At 47.7% G+C, this 18,809-nt stretch overlaps 1 protein-coding gene across 3 annotated transcripts in view; it reads left to right on the top strand.

Annotated features, from left to right (window-relative positions):
• SPOCK1 (SPARC (osteonectin), cwcv and kazal like domains proteoglycan 1) overlaps positions 1 to 18,809 on the top strand; it is a 600,902-nt gene that overhangs the window by 489,161 nt on the left and 92,932 nt on the right. For all 3 annotated transcript variants that reach the window (XM_088023618.1, XM_028103674.2, XM_088023617.1), the window contains one exon: positions 6,155 to 6,269. In XM_088023618.1, the coding sequence (XP_087879744.1) occupies positions 6,155 to 6,269 (115 nt within the window). The remainder of the gene's footprint in view (positions 1 to 6,154; positions 6,270 to 18,809) is intronic.

Here is an 18,809-nt window from a genome sequence, read left to right as displayed (position 1 = left end):
TACCTCTCTCCTCCTCTTCTCTCCCCACAGTTTTTTCCAAAAAAAAAAAAAAAAAAAAATTTATGGGTGTTCCTTTATCAGTTCCCAAGAATGCCATTTTGTAGTTGTTTTTAATTGTTGTTTTGTTTTGTTGCTTTTCCCCCTCCAAGCCACAGACTCTAAGGAGTAGGCTCCCAGTCTACCCTGTTTAAGTTGGAGCTCTGCAGACACTGTCGTGACACAGGTCACCAGAGCCTGGCAGGTGCAGGCAGACGGCCTGCGTCCCTAGTACCTCTGGGGCAGGGGTGGAGGGAGCCGGTAAGTGCCACCCGAGCACGTCCTTACTGCCAACAAATCACTCTCCGTGATTTTGCCAGCTTGCACTTGCAGCTCTCAGCACTGTGGAAGAGAAGGTGCGGCGATTCTGGAGCCTTTGTCATGGTGGAAAGGAACAAGTGCCGTCTCTGTCATGTCAGGAGCCACTTGGGTCTCCCTCCCCACATCTCTGTAGGGGAGTTTGCACTCTCACGCTCCGGTCCTGCTGCCTCTTTGCCAGGGGAGGCTGCACCTGTCCTGATAGGTGGGAGCCCAGTGTCTGCTGGGCCAGGAGCCTATTCATGGGATCGCCGCATGGGAAAAGTACCAGGAGCTGCCTCTTTTTCTCTCGGCCCCCTTCTCTTGGTAGCCCTATACCAAAGGGCCAGCACACCTGCCGAGTGTTTTCAGCATGGGTACGTACACAGCACAGGGCACACTTCTGCAGAGCCCAGCCAGCTCTGTGCGTTTTCTCCCCTTCGGATTGCAGGTGAATGGCCAGGGCTTTCCTGAGCACCTGTGGCCTGCAGGTTGGGAGAAGGTGTTGGAGGCCATCGCCCGGCGTGAAGGCCTTGGTCAATGCGGCCCAGTCTAGTTGGAAGTGCTGCACTTTGGAAGTTACCTGGCCCCTGTAAGGAAGGCTGGTGCAGTGACCACCTTTCGGCCTCTGTAACTGTTCTTCCCTAGCAAGAGTCTCGGGGAGAGAGGGTGGGACTTAGTGAAGTGCTCTGGGAAGGGGACATGCGTGAGGTGCCCTGAGGAGGCCCCTACCCAGCGACAGTCCAGAACTCAGGCTCAGAGCCTGGTGCCCTCTCCCCTTGCCTGCAGGTACCCACATGTGCTCTCATTTAGTCCTCTTAGCGACAGGTCCTGGGAGGCATGGGTAGAGCTTGGTTGTCACTTTGATAGACGCCTGTCAACTTTGTTTTATATTTTATCGTGAAATATTTGATACATAAATGTAAATGTCTTATAAGTTGCCAAGCCCAGCAACCAAAGCCTCAGAATCTACCACTAAGCTTTGGGAAATAAACCACTCTTCCATTTTCACAGTGTTTTTCTGGGCTCCTGTCTGATGCCATCCTCCTGCCTCTGCCCCAGAGGTCGCCCCTGTCTTGGTATTTGTCAACCAACCCCCATATATATGTACACATAGATATGTATTTCTAAGTAGCGTGTGTTGAGCTTTATAAAAAATGGAATTCTAGTCCTTCGAGCTTCATTTAAATGCCACATACTACATACTGTCCTGGAAGATAAAAAGGTGGACCTGTGCCCTTGAAACATGGGTTTCCACTGGTGCAGATAAATCTTGTTTTCTCTGGTGGCACCTCCACAGGGTCTGGGAGGACGCCCAGTTGCCTCCGCAGATTGCCACAGCAGCTGTCCACGAGAGGGGGTTCTGGGGCCAACCAGGGAAGCAGAGTTACTAGAGTTACAGTCCACAGGGACACTCAGGCGATGCCAGGCCCCCCAGGGGAACGAGTGTTCTGGGCATCTGGGAAGCAGATGGACAAGATCCCGACTCCAGCGATGGATGGGGGTGAGCCGGGAGGCTGGAAGGCCGAGTGCTGGACATGGAGCTCGCAGAGAGGACTCAGGCAGCAGGTGTGGGTCAAGGATGCTTCACTGGGAACATCCCGAGCTCCAGCACCTGCATTCCTTGTGTGGGTGGGTGGTCGCTGCTGGGGACCACAACAGAGGCCTGGAGGAGCCCGGGGAGCACCACCACCTTCTGCCTGTATCCTTGAGCATCTGTTTGCTGAACACCTACTGTGTGCCCGGGATAAGACAGTGACTTAGACTTTTTCCAGGTATAAGGACCTCACGGTGTAGTCGGAAGTCATGCTGTGCTCGCAGAGGATCCCCAAACATAAGTGGCTTACGGCAGCCAGCAACCATTACCTCCTTGTGCATGTTGTGTATTCCCTGCAGGTTAGCTGCAGCTCTGGTCCTTGCCCTCCGCCCTTCCCTCTGGGCCCCAGGCCAGAGGATCAGTCTTTACGTGATTTATGTCGTATTCATGGTGGGGGGAACGGCAAGAGAGGTGATAAAAGTAAGCCGTGGTTCTTAAAAGACCTGCTCAACCCTGGCCTGTCACGCCTACTCACAGTCCCCAGAGAGTGCAAGTCACGTGGCCAAGACTGATGTCCGTGGGGAGGGGAAGCCCACTCCCCCGCCCCCCAACCCCCTGCCCCGGGGCAGTGAGCGGAGCAGAGATTCCTCTTTCAGGGAGGCCAGAGAATGTCTGGGAAGAGTATTACAGTCTGTCATAGATCCGAACAGGCAATTCTAGTAACAGTAGGATAAGGCTTTAGAGTAAGTAATACTGTATTAAGTTTTGGCTTTACAAAATAAATTTTCATATATAAATATATTGTTGCCCCTAGGTTAGCTTTGGGGATTCTGTTGAGAAATAGTTTGAGAACTGAAGCAGGATTGTTCCAGAGCAGTGGGGCGGAGGAAGGAGGCAGAACTGGCCACCGTGGTCTTCTCTCTAGCCCTGGGCACATGCATACAGGCTGCAGGATTTAAGAAGAAGCTTCTTACACAGACATCCCCCCTGCCCCCTTCCAGGCTTCCTCTTGGCATGCGTTCTGTCCATCTGGCTGGCAGCAGGCCCATCCCGTTCCTGTGGGGCTTTTTGTGCCACATCCCTCCATACACATGACTCCTGCCCACTTCACAGTCCTGGCCACATGGCTTTAGAGGGATGTGCTCTTTTGTGCCTCCTCATGAAGTCTGTTGAGGTTGGAGGCCTGGGCCGTGGCTGCCTTTCCTCCAGTCCCCACCACCCCTCCAGCCACCCTGGGCACATACTAGACGCCTAATAAGTCCGTATAGAAGGCGGTTGCATCGAGGGGAAGTCATCACCTGTAGGTTTGTCTTGTCGTGCTTTCTCCGTGAGGCTGGCGACCGTGTGGGGGACAGCTGGAGTTACCCAGAGTGCCTCCAGGATGTTTAGAGCCAGGTTTGAAGCACTCTTGCCCTCGGTTTGTAATCAGGACGGGGACTGAATAGCTCAGCCTTCTCGATGAGCCGGTATTCATCTGTCCTCAGGCATGTTGCTTTGCAAATGCTAGTGGGCTTTTCAGAAGTACGCATGTGTGTTTTCCAAGGGCAAGGACTGTATCTCTATTTTTTCTTTTAAAAGATTCCCCACGGCCCCTGACAAGAACCACACACAAAGTGGGTGCTTAGTAAATTTTGCCTGTCTCCTCTTCCTTGGAACCTCCACCAGATACAAACATGGTTCTGGGCCCGTGGGCCTTAGCAGAAGGCTGATTACATGCAGGCCTGGATCCTGAGAATTGTGTAATTGGAAAAGGAATGAAGTGTCAGACAACTGAGATCCAGGCCAGTAGCAACCTGGGGTACCGTATGGGATGTCTGCTCTCTCAAGGCCGTCCACGTGGCAGGACCAGTGATGTGGGACCAGCAAGTGCCTAGCCCTGCACTCAGACATGGTTTGGAATCCACCCTGAATGATCATCATGATATTTCATGGGTTATTTAACTTGTCTGAGTCTGTTTCTTAATCCTTAGATGTCAGGATCCTAAAAATACCGTTAATTGTTGTACTCTTTTGCACCTATAAATAACATCCTTTCTGGCCCGTGTTCTGAATCCATTGAGACTTGACGATAAAAGTGGTGGAAAGAGTGAAACTGGCAGAAAGTGGCCAAAACACTACTAGTGTGGCTGATCAGGGTTGAAGAGAAGAGATGCTGGCTTTTGGACTTCACCACTGAATCTGAGAATTAAATGGGTGCTTGCACCCAGTCCCAGGCTAGACACACGTACAGGCATCCTCTGGGGGAACGACTGGGTAGCACTCAGGTTTGGGATAGTTGAAGCAAAAGCAGTCACTCCTTGCTTGTTCCAGATGGGTCGAGGCTGGGCCTCATATACACCATCTGGGGTGCTAACCAGGTGGTTACTCTGCCTCCATGCCCAGGGAGAGCATGTGAGCAGCTGAGAGGGCCTAGGATCACTGCACTGGGGCAGAAGCACCCTATGTTAGGAGTAAGGACACAGGGGGAGGTGCCCTTCTGCTGTGGGGTGGGCCTTTGTGGACCCCTGGGACTCTGAGATGTTGTTTCAGGTGAATACTTCTGTTACCAGGGTGCCTGGGTGGCTCAGATGGTTGGGCGTCTGCCTTCAGTTTGGGTCGTGATCCCTGGGTCCTGGGATCGGATCTTGCGTCGGGCTCCCTGCTCCTTGGGGAGCCGCCTTCTCCCTCTGCCTCTCTCTCTCTCTGTCTCTGTCTCTCATGAATAAATAAATAAAATCTTTAAAAAAAAATACTTCTGTTAATAGTTACAGTTGCACTTATCATTGACTAAAGTAAGCACCACAGTGCTCTGCAGTGATCCTAGATGTTACCCTATGCATTTGGAAAGACATAAAAGGCCATTTCTTATTCAGCTTTCTGCCATTCGGACCTTGACCTGAGATGCACTCCTTCCTTCTCTGTCTTTGCTCCCATGAGCCTACCTGGTTGGAGTGGAAGTGGCCACTTCCGAGGGAAGCCATGTGGGGCTCTGCTCGGCTTCATTCTTTTTTTATTCCCTCCTATTTATTTATTTATTTATTTATTTATTATTTGTTTATTTATTATTTTGATGTAGTGTTCCATGATTCATTGTTTGCGTATAACACCCAGTGCTCCATTCAATACGTGCCCTCTTTACTACCCATCACCGGGCTAACCCATCCCCCCACCCCCCCTCCCCTCTAGAACCCTCAGTTTGTTTCTCAGAGTCCATCGTCTCTCATGGTTTGTCTCCCCCTGATTTTCCCCCCTTCCTTTTTCCCTTCCTACTACTTTTATTTTTTTAAACATATAATGTATTATTTGTTTCAGAGGTACAGGTCTGTGATTCATCAGTCTTACACAATTCACAGAGCTCACTGTAGCACATACCCTCCCCAATGTCTACCACCCAGCCTCCATCCCTCCCACCCCCACCACTCCAGCAACCCTCAGTTTGTTTCCTGAGGTTAAGAATCCCTCATATCAGTGAGGTCCTATGATACATGTCTTTCTCTGATTGACTTATTTCTCTTAGCATTATATCCTCTAGTTCCATCCATGTCGTTGCAAATGACAAGATTTCATTTTTGATGGCTGCATAGTATTCCACTGTGTGTGTGTGTGTGTGTGTGTGTGTGTGTGTGTGTGTGTGTGTGTGTGTGTGTGTGTACACCACATCTTCTTTATCCATTCATCTGTTGATGGACATCTAGGCTCTTTCCACAGTTTGGCTATTGTGGACATTGCTGCTCTAAACATTGGGGTGCACGTACCCCTTCGGATCCCTACATTTGTATCTTTGGGGTAAATACCCAGTAGTGCAATTGCTGGATCATATGGTAGCTCTATTTTCAACTGTTTGAGGAACCTCCATACTGTTTTCCAGAGTGGTTGCACCAGCTTGCATTCCCACCAACAGTGCAGGAGGGTTCCCCTTTCTCCGCATCCCCGCCCACATCTGTCGTTCCCTGACTTGTTCATTTTAGCCATTCTGACTGGTGTGAGGTGTTATCTCATTGAGGTTTTGATTTGGATTTCCCTGATGCCAAGCGATGTGGAGCACTTTTTCATGTGTCTGTTGGCCATTTGGATGTCTTCTTTGGAAAAATGTCTGTTCATGTCTTCTGCCCATTTCTTGATTGGATTATTTGTTCTTTGGGTGTTGAGTTTGAGAAGTTCTTTATAGATTTTGGATACTAGCCCTTTGTCTGATATGTCATTTGCAAATATCTTCTCCCATTCTGTCGGTTGTCTTTTGGTTTCCTTGACTGTTTCCTTTTGCTCAGCTGCATTCTTAAAGCCTCTTTTGTCTCTCTTTTGCAGTGCAAGTTGGAGTTCCATGCTTGTTCCACTGGAAAAAGCCTCACCATCCTCTGTGACGGGCCCTGTCCATGTCTTCCGGAGCCTGAGCCACCAAAACACAAGACAGAAAAGAATGGTGAGTGGGGAATTGCAGGAGACCCCCTGGAGCGAGGCTGACGTGGCCAAGCTCTGCCCCCCATGCTAGGAAGCTGGCGGTTAACAAAGCTGTTTGAGCCCACATGAGGGGAAACGGAGGGACGTGGCAAGTACTCCAGCTTGTGTAGGGACTTGAAACTGAACTGCCTTCAGCTATCATTAAAAAGAAAAAGAAGAGCTAAGAGTCTTGGAAGATAATTCTATGAGACCAGGATATGCACTAGGTTCTTTCAGAGGTCATGTCAGCTGTGACACGAGAAGGGCAGGTTTGTTCGCATCTCAGACCACAGCCCACCCTGGGGTGCGTCTTGGGCCTCCCTGATCTTGAATCTCTAAGTCCTTTGAACTTCTCAAGGCTGCGTTTCAAAACAGAGACTGCAGAGAGGTCACAAGAGTGGAGAGTCTTCCACCCTCCAAAAGGCATTTCTTCATTAATATATTCTGCTCGGATTGCAGCACGGAGCCAGGGGACGCACGGAAGGAGAAAAACTCTCCAGGGCCGGCTGTTTCTCTCCCATGGCTGAGAGGGGCAGGGAAGGTTGGCCTTATTTGGATGTTTCATTGATGGAGAAAGTAAGGCTGTCCCTCTGGCCTTGGCCCACTTTTGAGCCTTCCTTAATGAGAGCCAAGATGAAAGTTTGCATCTGCCTTCTGTGGGGCTGGGCTTTCTCCGTGGTAGCTGCTGTTCCACGGAAAATGTTGCATGTTTCAGTGCGTGAATGAGTGTGTGTGCGCACGTGCACACATGTCTCTTCTCAGGTGTTTTGGTAATGGGAGAGGGTGATTAGGGTGTGTGCATTCATGCATTCCCCTCTTTGTAGGTCGTATTGCCTTTTCCAGGGCACATAGGTGAAGATGCTTGAATGTGCCTTGTTCATGGTGGCGATCACAGGAATACTGTGTTAAGATGCTCTTTGGAAGGTCTGGCTGAGAATGTGGAAGGACCTTGTAAACCAGTGCTAGGATCACAGCTAATCCCCATAAATTCCTCTTGATTAGCAAAAGGCTGATCTCCCCGTATTTGGGCCTGATTCATTTATATAATTGCAGTAAGAAATGTTCATTCATGTACATGTGCCCCCTTGGAGTATCGTCTGAAAACCTAAAGCCCTGTGGTGTGAAGACACTACAAGACCCAGAAAATTCACTTCTGTCTGGGGATTTCTTAATAATCTGAGGAAGTTTCAATAGTCTGTATTATTCTGGATATATTATTTACTGGTTTTATTTACTTTTCTATTCGGAGGTGAGGAAGCCAAACCAAGAAAGTCACCTCCACCATTTTGCCTGTGGTATCTCTACAAGGGGGTGAATTCACCTCTCCTCAGGGGCCCCAAATCTGCTCAGGCTTCCTGATTTGCCATGGTAAGGTAACAGATTGGTTTCATGGGAGGTCTCTACATGAAGTACAATGCCTGTTTCTTTCCTTCTTTCTTCTTCTTCTTCTTTTTTTTAAATAAACTGTATGCCCAACATGGGGCTTGAACCCCCGACTCAGAGATAAAGAATAGTATGCTCTCCTGACTGAGCCAGCCAGGCACCCCAGTGCTTATCTCTTAATGGTAGACTTGTCACACCTGATTAAATGAGGTTCACTCTCAAATATGACACTCCAGGTATGGCCTTGCCTATACCATGCATTTGTTTAATTATGATTCTTACTGAACCTTTGCAAATTACTGCATTGCCATTAAACAGCAAAGAGACTTAGAGAAGAGTATTGTTCGAGAATCCTGAAAGGTCAGTGAGAACAGGAATGCCATTTAAAAGTGTTTCATTTGAAAATATTTGAAAAAGGTGAACTACTAGGTTAATAGTAAGAGATAAATCAGGAAGAATGAGAAGGGGCTTCATACACTCATCAGAAATGACAACAATAAAAAAGTACTAACAACAGTATTCCAAAACAAGTAATGCAAATTATATTTCCTTCATCAGTTCTTTTAGTCGTTTGTAATTATTTTTTGTTCCACTGGCTCTTGGGTCAGTGGTTTGCTTTTATGAAGTCCTCTGCCTCTGCATGGGAAGGAGCTCTGGAACTCCACACTGTGTCTCACATCATCTGGCACTTGTCTAAGAAATATCACCTTGGAAGCTTGCAATGATGAGTCTGTTACTTGAGGTATCGATCAAACTGGGTACAGTTCTTTGCCTGAGGCTCTGTCCTCCTTGGTTTAAGACCCACTTTCTGGGCTGTGACTTACTGTGGAGTTTTTATACAGGCATGAGGGGGAAGCGGAAACTAAGTGCTGATAAGACCAGGTGGCTGTCGTTAACTTACTACATATGCAACAACATCCTCATGGAGGAGACTATACTCCCCTATCAGGGTATAACGCTTAACTCTTTAATACAGATTTGATCAATGTTCACCTGGGGGATAAGAATATATTATGGGCAGTGAAGGCAGTGATAAGTCCCCGGGGTCATGATATGAAATGCAACAGTGAACTTAATAACATTTTACCTGCACACAGCGGAGGGAGGGCTGACCTTTTCCTTTGATTTGACAGTTCTTTGCATGAGGCTCTCAGAAGCGGTGGGGGGGGTGGGGGTGAGGGGGAAGGAGAGGGTGCAAGGGGGAGGTCAGGGCCACGGAAAACTTGGGATATACTTCCATAATCTTTTAGTATCAAGAAAGACTGGTGAGGTTGCTCTCTCAAGCCCTCTGTCCTTGGATCTGCTTGGTTGGCAGCCATTTCTATTTTATGCAGAGGGTATTTCCACAAAGCTTGCCCCGAATTGAATTTCCACTTGGTAGGAGAGCACAGGTCTTCTTTGTCACTGGGGCTGTTCACCTGTCTGTGGTTTCACAAGCACCTCATCCCTGCCTGGGACCCAGAGTTGGGTTGGAGAACAGTGGTGAGCAGAAGCTTTCTTAGGGGCTCACCTGCCTCCACCTTTTCTTCTCCTTCCCGAAATGGTTCTTCTGGTAGCCTCAACTTGGATCAGCACTGGATGTGAGTGTCGAAGGTATGTGAGCGTCGAAGGTATGTGAGGGCAGGGTCTAGCACCTTGTCTTGTGAATCTCAGAGGTAGGTTCTACTTCTCCCAGCCTTTGGTCTTTGAATTACAACATCTCTACTTCTTGCAAATCAGAACTCTCTTGTCTCAGCTTTAAGTTTTAAGAGCATTTCTAGAAAGTCAAAGCCAAATGGTTATTTGTTCTCTTGATTTTTTGTTTTTTACTGGTATCTCTCCTTTGATGTGGTCCCTGAAGACATCGTAGAGGGTGGGGTCATCCTTGAATACCTAGGAATATTTCCTCTCACACCTCTCAGTGATGTCATGACCTTTTAAATCTCTCATCTCTGTCATGCCAGCCCCTAGAGTACAGAAAAGTGATTGTTTTATATATATATACACACACACACACACACACACACACACACACACACACACATATATATATATGATGAGACTGAAATCTCATCTTAAGCCTGGATTTCTGTGCTTTTTCTAAGAGTTTTTCAGAAAAGATTGGCCTCAAGTTTCTCTTCGTATTTTCCAGTCCCCAGTAACCGGCCCAGTTAGGAAGTCAGTTCTTATACCTGACATGAATGCTTTAGCTTGGGGCTTACTTCTGCTGCTTTTTCTTCAATCCTCAGTGAAGGATATGAGGCACTTGTTCCTTGATTTCTTCACAGTGGTTGAAAATCTAAGAGGAAAATAGAGTTTTCTTCCCATTAGAGTCGTCAGAATACGTGTTTTAAACTAGCCACCATTTCCCCCCTTTCTAGCCTGAGCCTCGCCCCCTCCTGCCTGTCCTCCGTTCTCTCAAACAACCCCCTCCACCCCTGACCTGGGCTTGGCAGCCTTGTTCCGTCCAAAGCAAAGCAGGGGTTTGAGGCTCCCTCATTGCTGAGGTGAGAATTTTGCAGCTGTAGGATATAACATCAGGAAAAGATGTTGCTTTCTCTTTTTCCATACCATGTTGAGGGGACCCTCGTGTTCCTGAAGATGGTTCTGGTTTCCCATAAGGGACGGGGCCTCAGACCCTGCCCAGAGTGACTCTGTTTTTATGCTTTACCACGTTACATTGCCTCTGTAGGAAAAGAGTTGGACCACCGGGGATCTTTGTGCTGGTCCCATTTGCCAGCAGAGGAGCCCAATGGCTCAGTGAGAGAGAGAGAAGTCAGACAGTGGATGGGGATGGAGCTCTCATAGCCCAAGCCTCCGGACTCCCAGGCTAGTGCCTTTGTACAGCTGGGGGCGGGGGGGGGGGGCACCTCACTTGTCCAAATCTTGGAGTGTCAGCCGTCAAGCAGAGAATGTCATGGTGGTCTCCACAAGCAACAGTATTTTGAAGGCATTCTGCAGAATCTCTCCCGCTTCCCTCCACCTCTGTCTTTTGAGGAGGAAGTAGAGAGAACATCACTCTCTCTGAGCACAGCTCCTTCTTTGCTTCTGTTGGCACAGATTAGCTTTTGGAGAAGGGGGCTATGGGTCAGCAGGCAACCTGGAATGCTGGAGAAGGCTGTGATGCTGTCATCTGTTCCCAGCCTGGCAGGGGCTGGGAGGTAGGGGCGGGGGGGCGGGGCGGTGATTGGCTCAGGCCAGGGAGGGAAGGGGATAACAGGTCTATGCGGCAGGGCCGTGCTAAAGAGGGAATAACAGCTTCCCTGCCTCTGAGCTATTTGAAACAGTGGAAAAATAGTCTACAATGATTTTCTCTTCTCAAATGGTGATTACGATCGAGGGCTAGATTCTGGGGGAAAGAAGTCCTGGCCCAGCAGACGGTTGTCTAATTCCATTAGTTATCACAAGTGGAGTTGGGGGAAAGTGTTTAACCGAGAACAGGAGGTGGTGCCAAAGAGACAGGCTAAAGACTTCTTCCTAGCTGTAATGTCTCAGTGGAAAAATCCTACAAGAATCCTGCTGCAGAAGCTTCTAGCAAAATGGAGGTTTGTCTCTGTATCCAGGAAAGAACATTTTTCTTTAATGCTTGTTGTGTAATAGGGAGAAGGCCTCGGGCTTGCAAACTTGCAGTTTAAAAGCGGTTTGTCTTCACCTTCCCATATCCATTCAGCTTCCTCCACTTCTTATTCTGTGCTTCACCACAGCCAGAAATTAAACATGTAAAAGAACATTTAATTTTTAGGGCCTTGCTATTCTAAATGTCATGACCTTAGGGGGGGGGAAAAAAAACTTAAATTGGCAACCGCAAAGAAAAACTTACTAGTCAGGGCTCTTGAAATAACTGCTGACTTTGGTTTTAAACTCAGGTTCTTCCGCTTCTGTGAGTTCAGCTCAGCCAAAGTAGAGGTTCTCCTGGTCATTTGGAAGCCTATGGGGCAGCAACTGATGGGAGAGAGCTAAAGATACAAAGGGAGAGAAGGGTAAACTGAGGCAGAGGGTGGCCACAGTAGCAACTGGAGTCCAGAGAAGGGTCTGTGCTAGAAATGAGTGGCTTTGGAAGTTCGCCTAAATGGCACTCTTCTCTTGCCCTGATTTTTTTTTTTAATTTATAAATAAATACATATTCTTTGAAATCTAAATGATTTGGCAAAAGTATCTCAGATTTCAGTTCTGTTAGCTTTTTGTTGTGTGTGTTTCCGATTATTTTCAATATAAATATACTCATGTACTTGTTAAACTTTACTCATCCTAAATCAGGATTATATTCTATGTAATATTTTGTACCTGCCACTTTTATATGTCATAGATATGTTTTCACCTAAGTACACAGATGTGTATTTGAGGGGGGTGTGTCTATCTCCCTTCCTCCTTCCCTCTAGCCAACCTGCCCACACTGCTCTCCTGAGCTCCAGACTTGACTATGTGATGACCGCTCAGCGTTTCCATTCGATGCCCGTGGGCACATCAGACTTCATATCCAAAATCAGACTCCTGATCTTCGCCCCCAAACTGCTCCTTCCTCCTGCAGTATTTACTATCTTAATAAATGCCACCTTGTATTTTGATTTGCTGAAGTGAAAAGGAACTCCTCTTTGTCTCACACACCATAATCACGTTGACTGCTTTCAACGAGATTTCCAAATATATCCGCTTCTTACCACCTCTACGGCCACTCCCCCTAGTGGCCCAAGACACCCTCCTCTTTTATTCTAATAGCTTCCTGATTGAACGCTGGGCCTCTCCATTCTCTTTTGAACGTAGTCATTAAACCAGTTCTGTACAATGTAGGTCAAATGGTGTCATCCCCTGTTCAGGACACTCCAGTGGCTTCCCATCTTGGTTAAGAGGAAGAGCGGACATCCCTTCAGTGACCCGCAAGGCCCAGTGTGATCAGACGTACTGCTGTGTGTCTACACCCATCTCCCGCTGCTGCATCCTTGGCTTGCTCGGCCCCCGGGGCAAACAGGCTTCCAGGGGTGCCCCCAGGGGAGCCCTCCGAGCTCCTGCCTCGGGGTTTACACTGCCAGCCCTCTCTGCCTGCCCCGTCTTCCCAGACACCTACACAGCATGTTCTTTCAGCCCCCTCTTCAAATCTCTACACAAAGGTCTCCTTCTTGGGAGCCCCCCCCCCAGCCGTTGCCGTCCCCCTTCCCTTCTTGTTTGCCTCTGTCCCGTGTATCCCCTTCCTCTATGTCACATTGACTTCTTTTCTGCACTGTCTCGTCTCGCCTACCTAGAATGGAAGTTACATGAGGCCGTTTTGTCTGGATTCTCAACGAGTATTTGCCAAGCGTTGAAGGACGCTATCTCGTTCTAAGAGTTGTCCTTTATATAGATGTACCATAGTCTACAGTGTTTAAAACGGCAACAGGATGATTTATTAGGACAAGAGATCATCTGGACAAGGTGCTTACCATGTGTACCAGCTAAGCACGTGACGTGTACATTTATTTCCTCTGACCAAAGAATGTTCTCTCTTTTGCTGGTGGGAACATTTGCGATCCAGAGCGTGCGGTGCTGTGCCCAAGGCCACACGGCTAATAAATGACAGAGCAGGGATTTGAAGGCTTTTCTGGAACTCGTTCTCCTACACTCACATCAAACTGTGTTCCTAACCTAAATCGAACGTCCATTTTCCTGTGGAAAAAAACCTGCAGACATACAGCCACGCATTTTCAAGTACCCCTCACCGTGTGGTGTGTGCTTTCTGCTCTCGGAGCCTGCCCTCCTTCCCTGCGAGCCCAGCGCTGACAGGCTTTGTGCAAGGTGAGAGAATTAACGTCCCTGCTCATTTTCTTCTCTTCCTCTCTGTAAGCACACTTGGCTCTCTGTGGTTTATCACAGCGCTGACATGGGCCCATCGCTTACCAGCCCCCCATCCCAGGCTCTTCTTGATAGCCCCACATTTCCGACCTGGCTCTTTAAAGATAAAAATTCATTTGTAATCTGTCCCGAAGTCGACTTTTCTTCCATTGCCCTGCTACCTCTCGAAAAGAAAAGACAGCATTCCAATAAAAAATAAATTGAAATTATGATCGGAAGAAAGCAAGGGGCTGCCACCCCGCGGGCAGCCGGGGAAGGTGGGGCACCTGAGAAAGGGTGAGCTCAGTTTCAACTGTAAACATAGAGTTCAGAACCTACAGCTGTTATGTCATTATCATCATTATTACCTTACTGGTGATGATGCTGATTCTCTGTTTAAAAACTACAAGTGGTGATTAGACATGAAGGAAGTAGGAATGTCGCCTTGATGATTTAACTTGCGGGAGATGTAAGGACGGCAGATAAAGCACAGAATCAGCAGTCGGCTGCATATATGGTCCTAGACATTCACATTGGTTGGGAGTGCAGCCAAAACAAAACAAAAACAAAACAGCCAGGCAGATCTCTTCAGTCTGAGGAGACGGAGGGAAGAGACAGATGGAAATCATGATGGTGTCATGGCAGGTAAAAGCGTGTGTTCCTCTCTGAACCCCAGAACAGTAGACCCAAGGACCCCTCCTTGACAAGAAGGAGCTTTGCTGCAAGAGAGAAGGCAGACCTGCTTACACAGCAGGGGTTCTGCTGGGGGATCTCGTTATTTCAAAGAACTCCGATGTGCTCCAGGGAGAGAGGACTTCAGAACCACGGAGGTGAAGTTCTGGGAAGCGCAGGCACTGTGATCCTGGGGCGGAAGAGGTGATGAGCATGACTAGGGGGTCGTAGGAAAGAGAACTCTGGCTTTCAGATTTCCCGGGGATGCAGTAGCAGGTGGTGCCGGGGGCACATCCTTCTGTTGTGTCGACGGATCAGGGTAAAAAGCCAGCACAGCCCTCTTCCCCAAGTGCCTGGTACCCCAGGAAGGCAGTTACACGGGCCTGTTGCCTCCTACGCCAGCCTCGAGACCCCCGGTTTATTTTGGTCTCATTGGCCTGGCAATGCTCTGTCTATGCTTGAGTCTCTTAAAAGGCTCTTTCCAGCAAGTCACATGTGGAGGTGGGGCAAGGCTAGAAATCGAGTGAGTCTTAAGGGTGCCACCACAGCAAGGGGTGTGAGCATAGCCCCGGTGTCAGAAATCACCTAGGCAGGGGACACTGGTGTTGTGAAACCCGATTTAGAAGTTGGATGTCTAAGACCAGAGAATTAGTGCAGACGGGATTTGATCATAATTCTGATCATGTACTAATGCACAGGGACAAGAAATATTCCCCCAAAATGACTTGCAAAAAATTACTCTAAGCCAAGTTAAAAAAAAAAAAAAAAGCCCTTCTTTTTATGAGGTTGTTAATCCTATGGAACTGTTCCCCTGAGAGGCATGACTGAGGCTGAAGAGGTTTGGGTTCCTGTCCCCACATCTCTTTGCATTTTAGGATTTAGGAGACTCTGTCCTAAAACAAGCTAATCCCCAGGGATTGTTCAGAGTGCTAGGACAGTTTTGGGGGGACAACATTAGGTCCCCCTGTTCTGTTGGCCTGATTGGTGTCGGGATCCCAGCCTGTGACTGAGTTCCTTCAGGGTGGGGATACCGCTGGCTGTCCCCAGGCTCCAGGACCTGGCATCTGCCCTTCTTCCAAACCTTCCTCCCCTGCGCCTATGCCCCCAGGTCTTAAAGGGTGGCTGCTGTGGGGTCTGTGATTCTGCACCTGGCAGTGTGTCCTCTCCACTTCCGCCCCAGCTTTCCCTACAAACCATTCGCTGCTCTGTGCACTGCGCCCAGCACAGAGCATCAGCCCGTGCAAGGCATAGATTAGGCCGCCTTCAGTCATTGTGGAATGAATGAATTGATGCAATGTATAGACTCTTGCAGTTTTCAAAGCACTTTCCCATACTTGAAAAGGTTGGGTATCATAGGTGAATTAGGTTCCTAGCCTGAGGAGGCCAGCTCAGTGAGCGCCAGCTGCTGGTTGGTGGCCTTCTTAGGTCAGTCATTCTGGGGCTTGGCCTCAGGCTGGAACCTAACTGCTGTGTGTGTTTCTGGCTCCTCTGGAATGGGGACAGATGGCATCATCCACACCAGCCCCAGGGCGGTCTTCTCTCTCCCCGTGTCCTGCCTCCTTGGCTTAGGTAAAGAGCCCAAGGTGACTCTGGAAGCAAATATTTTTGCCTTGACGACAGAAGTGTAGTGTCCTTTGGAATAGAACGTTCTGTTCAGAGTTGACTCAGGCTCTCATGAGAACACAGAGAACATTTCTAGGCGAAGGAGGGACTATCTGGAGCTAGCAAAAGTTGGTTCTCATTAGGATTGAGAGCTTCTAGTACAAGAATCATACAGATCTCTTATGTTGTGAAGTAGGAGGATTAAATACTAATTATCTCTGTATCTCCTAGGAAGTGCCTGTTTGGGAAAGAAGTAGTGAACTGAAATAACACTGATCTGGACTTCACATACCTTGCTTCTGGAGTCCTCTCAGGCCTATTTAAAATTAAAATTTAGGTGTGCCTGGGTGGCTCAATCAGTTAAGGGTCTGACTCTTGCTTTTGGCTCAGGTCATGATCTCAGGATCCTGGGATCGAGCCCCAGGTCGGGCTCCCTGCTTAGCGAGGAGTCTGCTTGTCTTCCTCTCCCTCTGCCCCTCGCCCTGCTCATGCTTGTCCTCTCTCTCTCTAAAATAAATACATAAATCTTTAAAGATTTTTAAAAATAAAATCTAAAGCTTAAGTGCCACTCCAATGGCTACTCTGTTTTGTTTTGTTTTCTAAAATTGAGGGCAGTGATGGAGTTTGGAGGTAGTGATCACGTGTCTTCATCCGTCATCCATCCATCTGTTCATCTGTCTTTCCATCCATCTGTCCAGCCACCTGTGTGTCCACTCAGCTGTCCATCCATCCACCAATGACCCATCCACCGTTTATTAAATGCCTATTCTGTGCCCAGGTCCTTTGCTGTCTCTCTCCTAAGTGGGATGATAAGAACTCTTAACATCAAATACATCAATAACATGTTGTTCATGTGTCTTCATGTGGAGTTCACTTATGTCCCAAGGTGACAGTTGTCTAGAGCTAGGATGTTTTCTCTCTCTTTATGGATTTGGTTTTATAAGTCTGGTACTCCAAAGGCTTTTTATTGCCTTCTGAGTACTTTGTTAGACTTTTGACCTACTGCTACCATAGTCTCGGGGGTCAGAAGAGCTAGACTTCATCTCACATAGTGAAGACAAGGAAGTTAACTTAAAAATATGGGCGTACTGTTACATTTTTGGAACCTTTGATATACTGGCGTGTGTATGCACTAATTTGTGACCTCCTTGAAAGTGGGGATTATGACTGATTTATTTATCATTATATCCCCAGTATAGGGTCTGTTCAATGAATGAACACAACTAAGTGTAAATATAAGTCTATAACATATCTATTACACTTTTAGTTAGAGCAGTATTTAAATAAATATCCAGGTTAGACCAGGGGCCTTTCTACTGCCTGTCTGTTATGAGTTCCTGTTCATTCTATGTGTGGTAAAGACAGACCTCCTTCTTGGTTTACTCTGACACTTCTGACTGAGGTTGGCATCTAAAATCTCTGGGTTGTTTTCCCTAGTCTTTTTCTGTGATAACCCTAGCTGAATACTTGGCCCTTTGGAGTCCTGGTTTGTTGCCTCTTTGTCCATGAGCAGCAGGTAAGGGAGTGGTCATAGTCATGGTCACTAGCGTACTTACTGTCTTCCGTTTTCCATAGAAGGTTGCTCTCCATCAGACCTCCCATGAGTCTTGAACTATGTATCTTCAAGTTTGGATGCAAACTCACTCATACTTACTCTGTTGCATTATTTGCCGATCAGGTATGTATGATAAAATTTGCTGAAAGGCAAGTTGCATAATTGTTGTGTGCTACAGAAAGTGTGAGCTGTGGAGTCAGGCAGTTGCGGGATTGAAGCACAGACCCAGGACTTAATAGCTGTGTGGATTTGGGCAAGCTACTTAATTTCTCTGAATCTCTGTTTCCTTATCTGCAAAAGCAGAGAGTAAGGGCTATTTGGGGAGGTTATTAGGAGAGTGAAGTGAATTCTTGGAGATAATTACGAAAGCAGCTGGTTCTAATAGGTGCTCCGTGGATATCAGTTTTCCATCTTTCATTAGGTAATGCACACACACGCACTCGCACACACACATACCCACCATGTATGTGAATAACTCGATCTGTTCTTTGTGCAGTTCGGTAACACACTGCCTTCCCAAAGACCTTGGGGTTCTCGAATCAGTCTTGCCAACATGTAGCAGATACTTTCAGCTGTCATTCCCATACCGATTCAGTTCTGGTTTTGTTTGAGGACACGTGTGTCCAGCTATGTCCTAATTTTCCAGTCTCTCTTCAGCTGAGGGTGTGGCCCTTCGACTCAGTGCTACCCAGTGAAACACAAACAAAGTCTTCTGGAGGTGTCTGAGAAAGCTTTGGCTTTCATGCACAACTGGTGCTGTCCCTCCTCCCTGCAGAGGCGTGTGTGAAGCTCGAGCAACCATCTTGTGACCGCAAGGCGAAAAGCCTGTGAATTAAAGTCCACCTATTGAGGATGACTGAGCAGAAACACGGGAAGAATGTGGATCCCTGCTGAACCGACATCATCGCCACTATCTGCCAACTTCTTATGTCACAGAGTAAAGCTCCATGAACTTACGCCACTGTTAATCAAGCTTTCTGTTACTTGTAGCTAAACACAGTTTCTAGTCAACATGGAACACGTTCCTTTTAAAGATCGTTTGCTTTAAGACAGGCAATATTGGTGTGAGGCCAGAAGCTCCCAGGGAGTCAAGGACAATGCCATCTTGGTATCTAGGGAAGGAGAGACCTGAGATGGCCTCAGGAGCATCACTCAGAGTACAGTGACATACTGCAAGTGTCTCAGAAGCATGTAGATCCCAGGACTGGGTGCAGGGGATTGGATTGGTTTAGAGTGGGAACCTCTGACCTGTAAGTGAACTGTGGTCACATGTCAGGTGTTGCTTATCCCTTGCAAAGTCTACTGTCTAAGGTGCAGACTAGTGAGGCATGTTGGACCAGAAACACACTGTCCATGGAGGTGAGCAGAAGGAACCCCCCGAGACAGAGCAGATAGCTGTGTGCTCAAAGGCAGTAGACACATGCAGATTTTTTAGTAACATTAAAAACATTTAGAGGAGTTATGCATGTTTGTGTTTGAGAAATTCTGAAAAATACAAAGAATAAAATTACCCATAGTCTCCCAAATGGA

The sequence above is a fragment of the Eumetopias jubatus genome, unplaced genomic scaffold (assembly GCF_037043125.1).
Source record: "Eumetopias jubatus isolate StellerSeaLion01/CBP00866 unplaced genomic scaffold, mEumJub1_p1.0 scaffold_5, whole genome shotgun sequence".
Classification (NCBI taxonomy): domain Eukaryota; kingdom Metazoa; phylum Chordata; class Mammalia; order Carnivora; family Otariidae; genus Eumetopias; species Eumetopias jubatus.
Note: the sequence above shows the minus strand (reverse complement) of the source record. Positions and strands in the feature narration are given on the sequence as shown.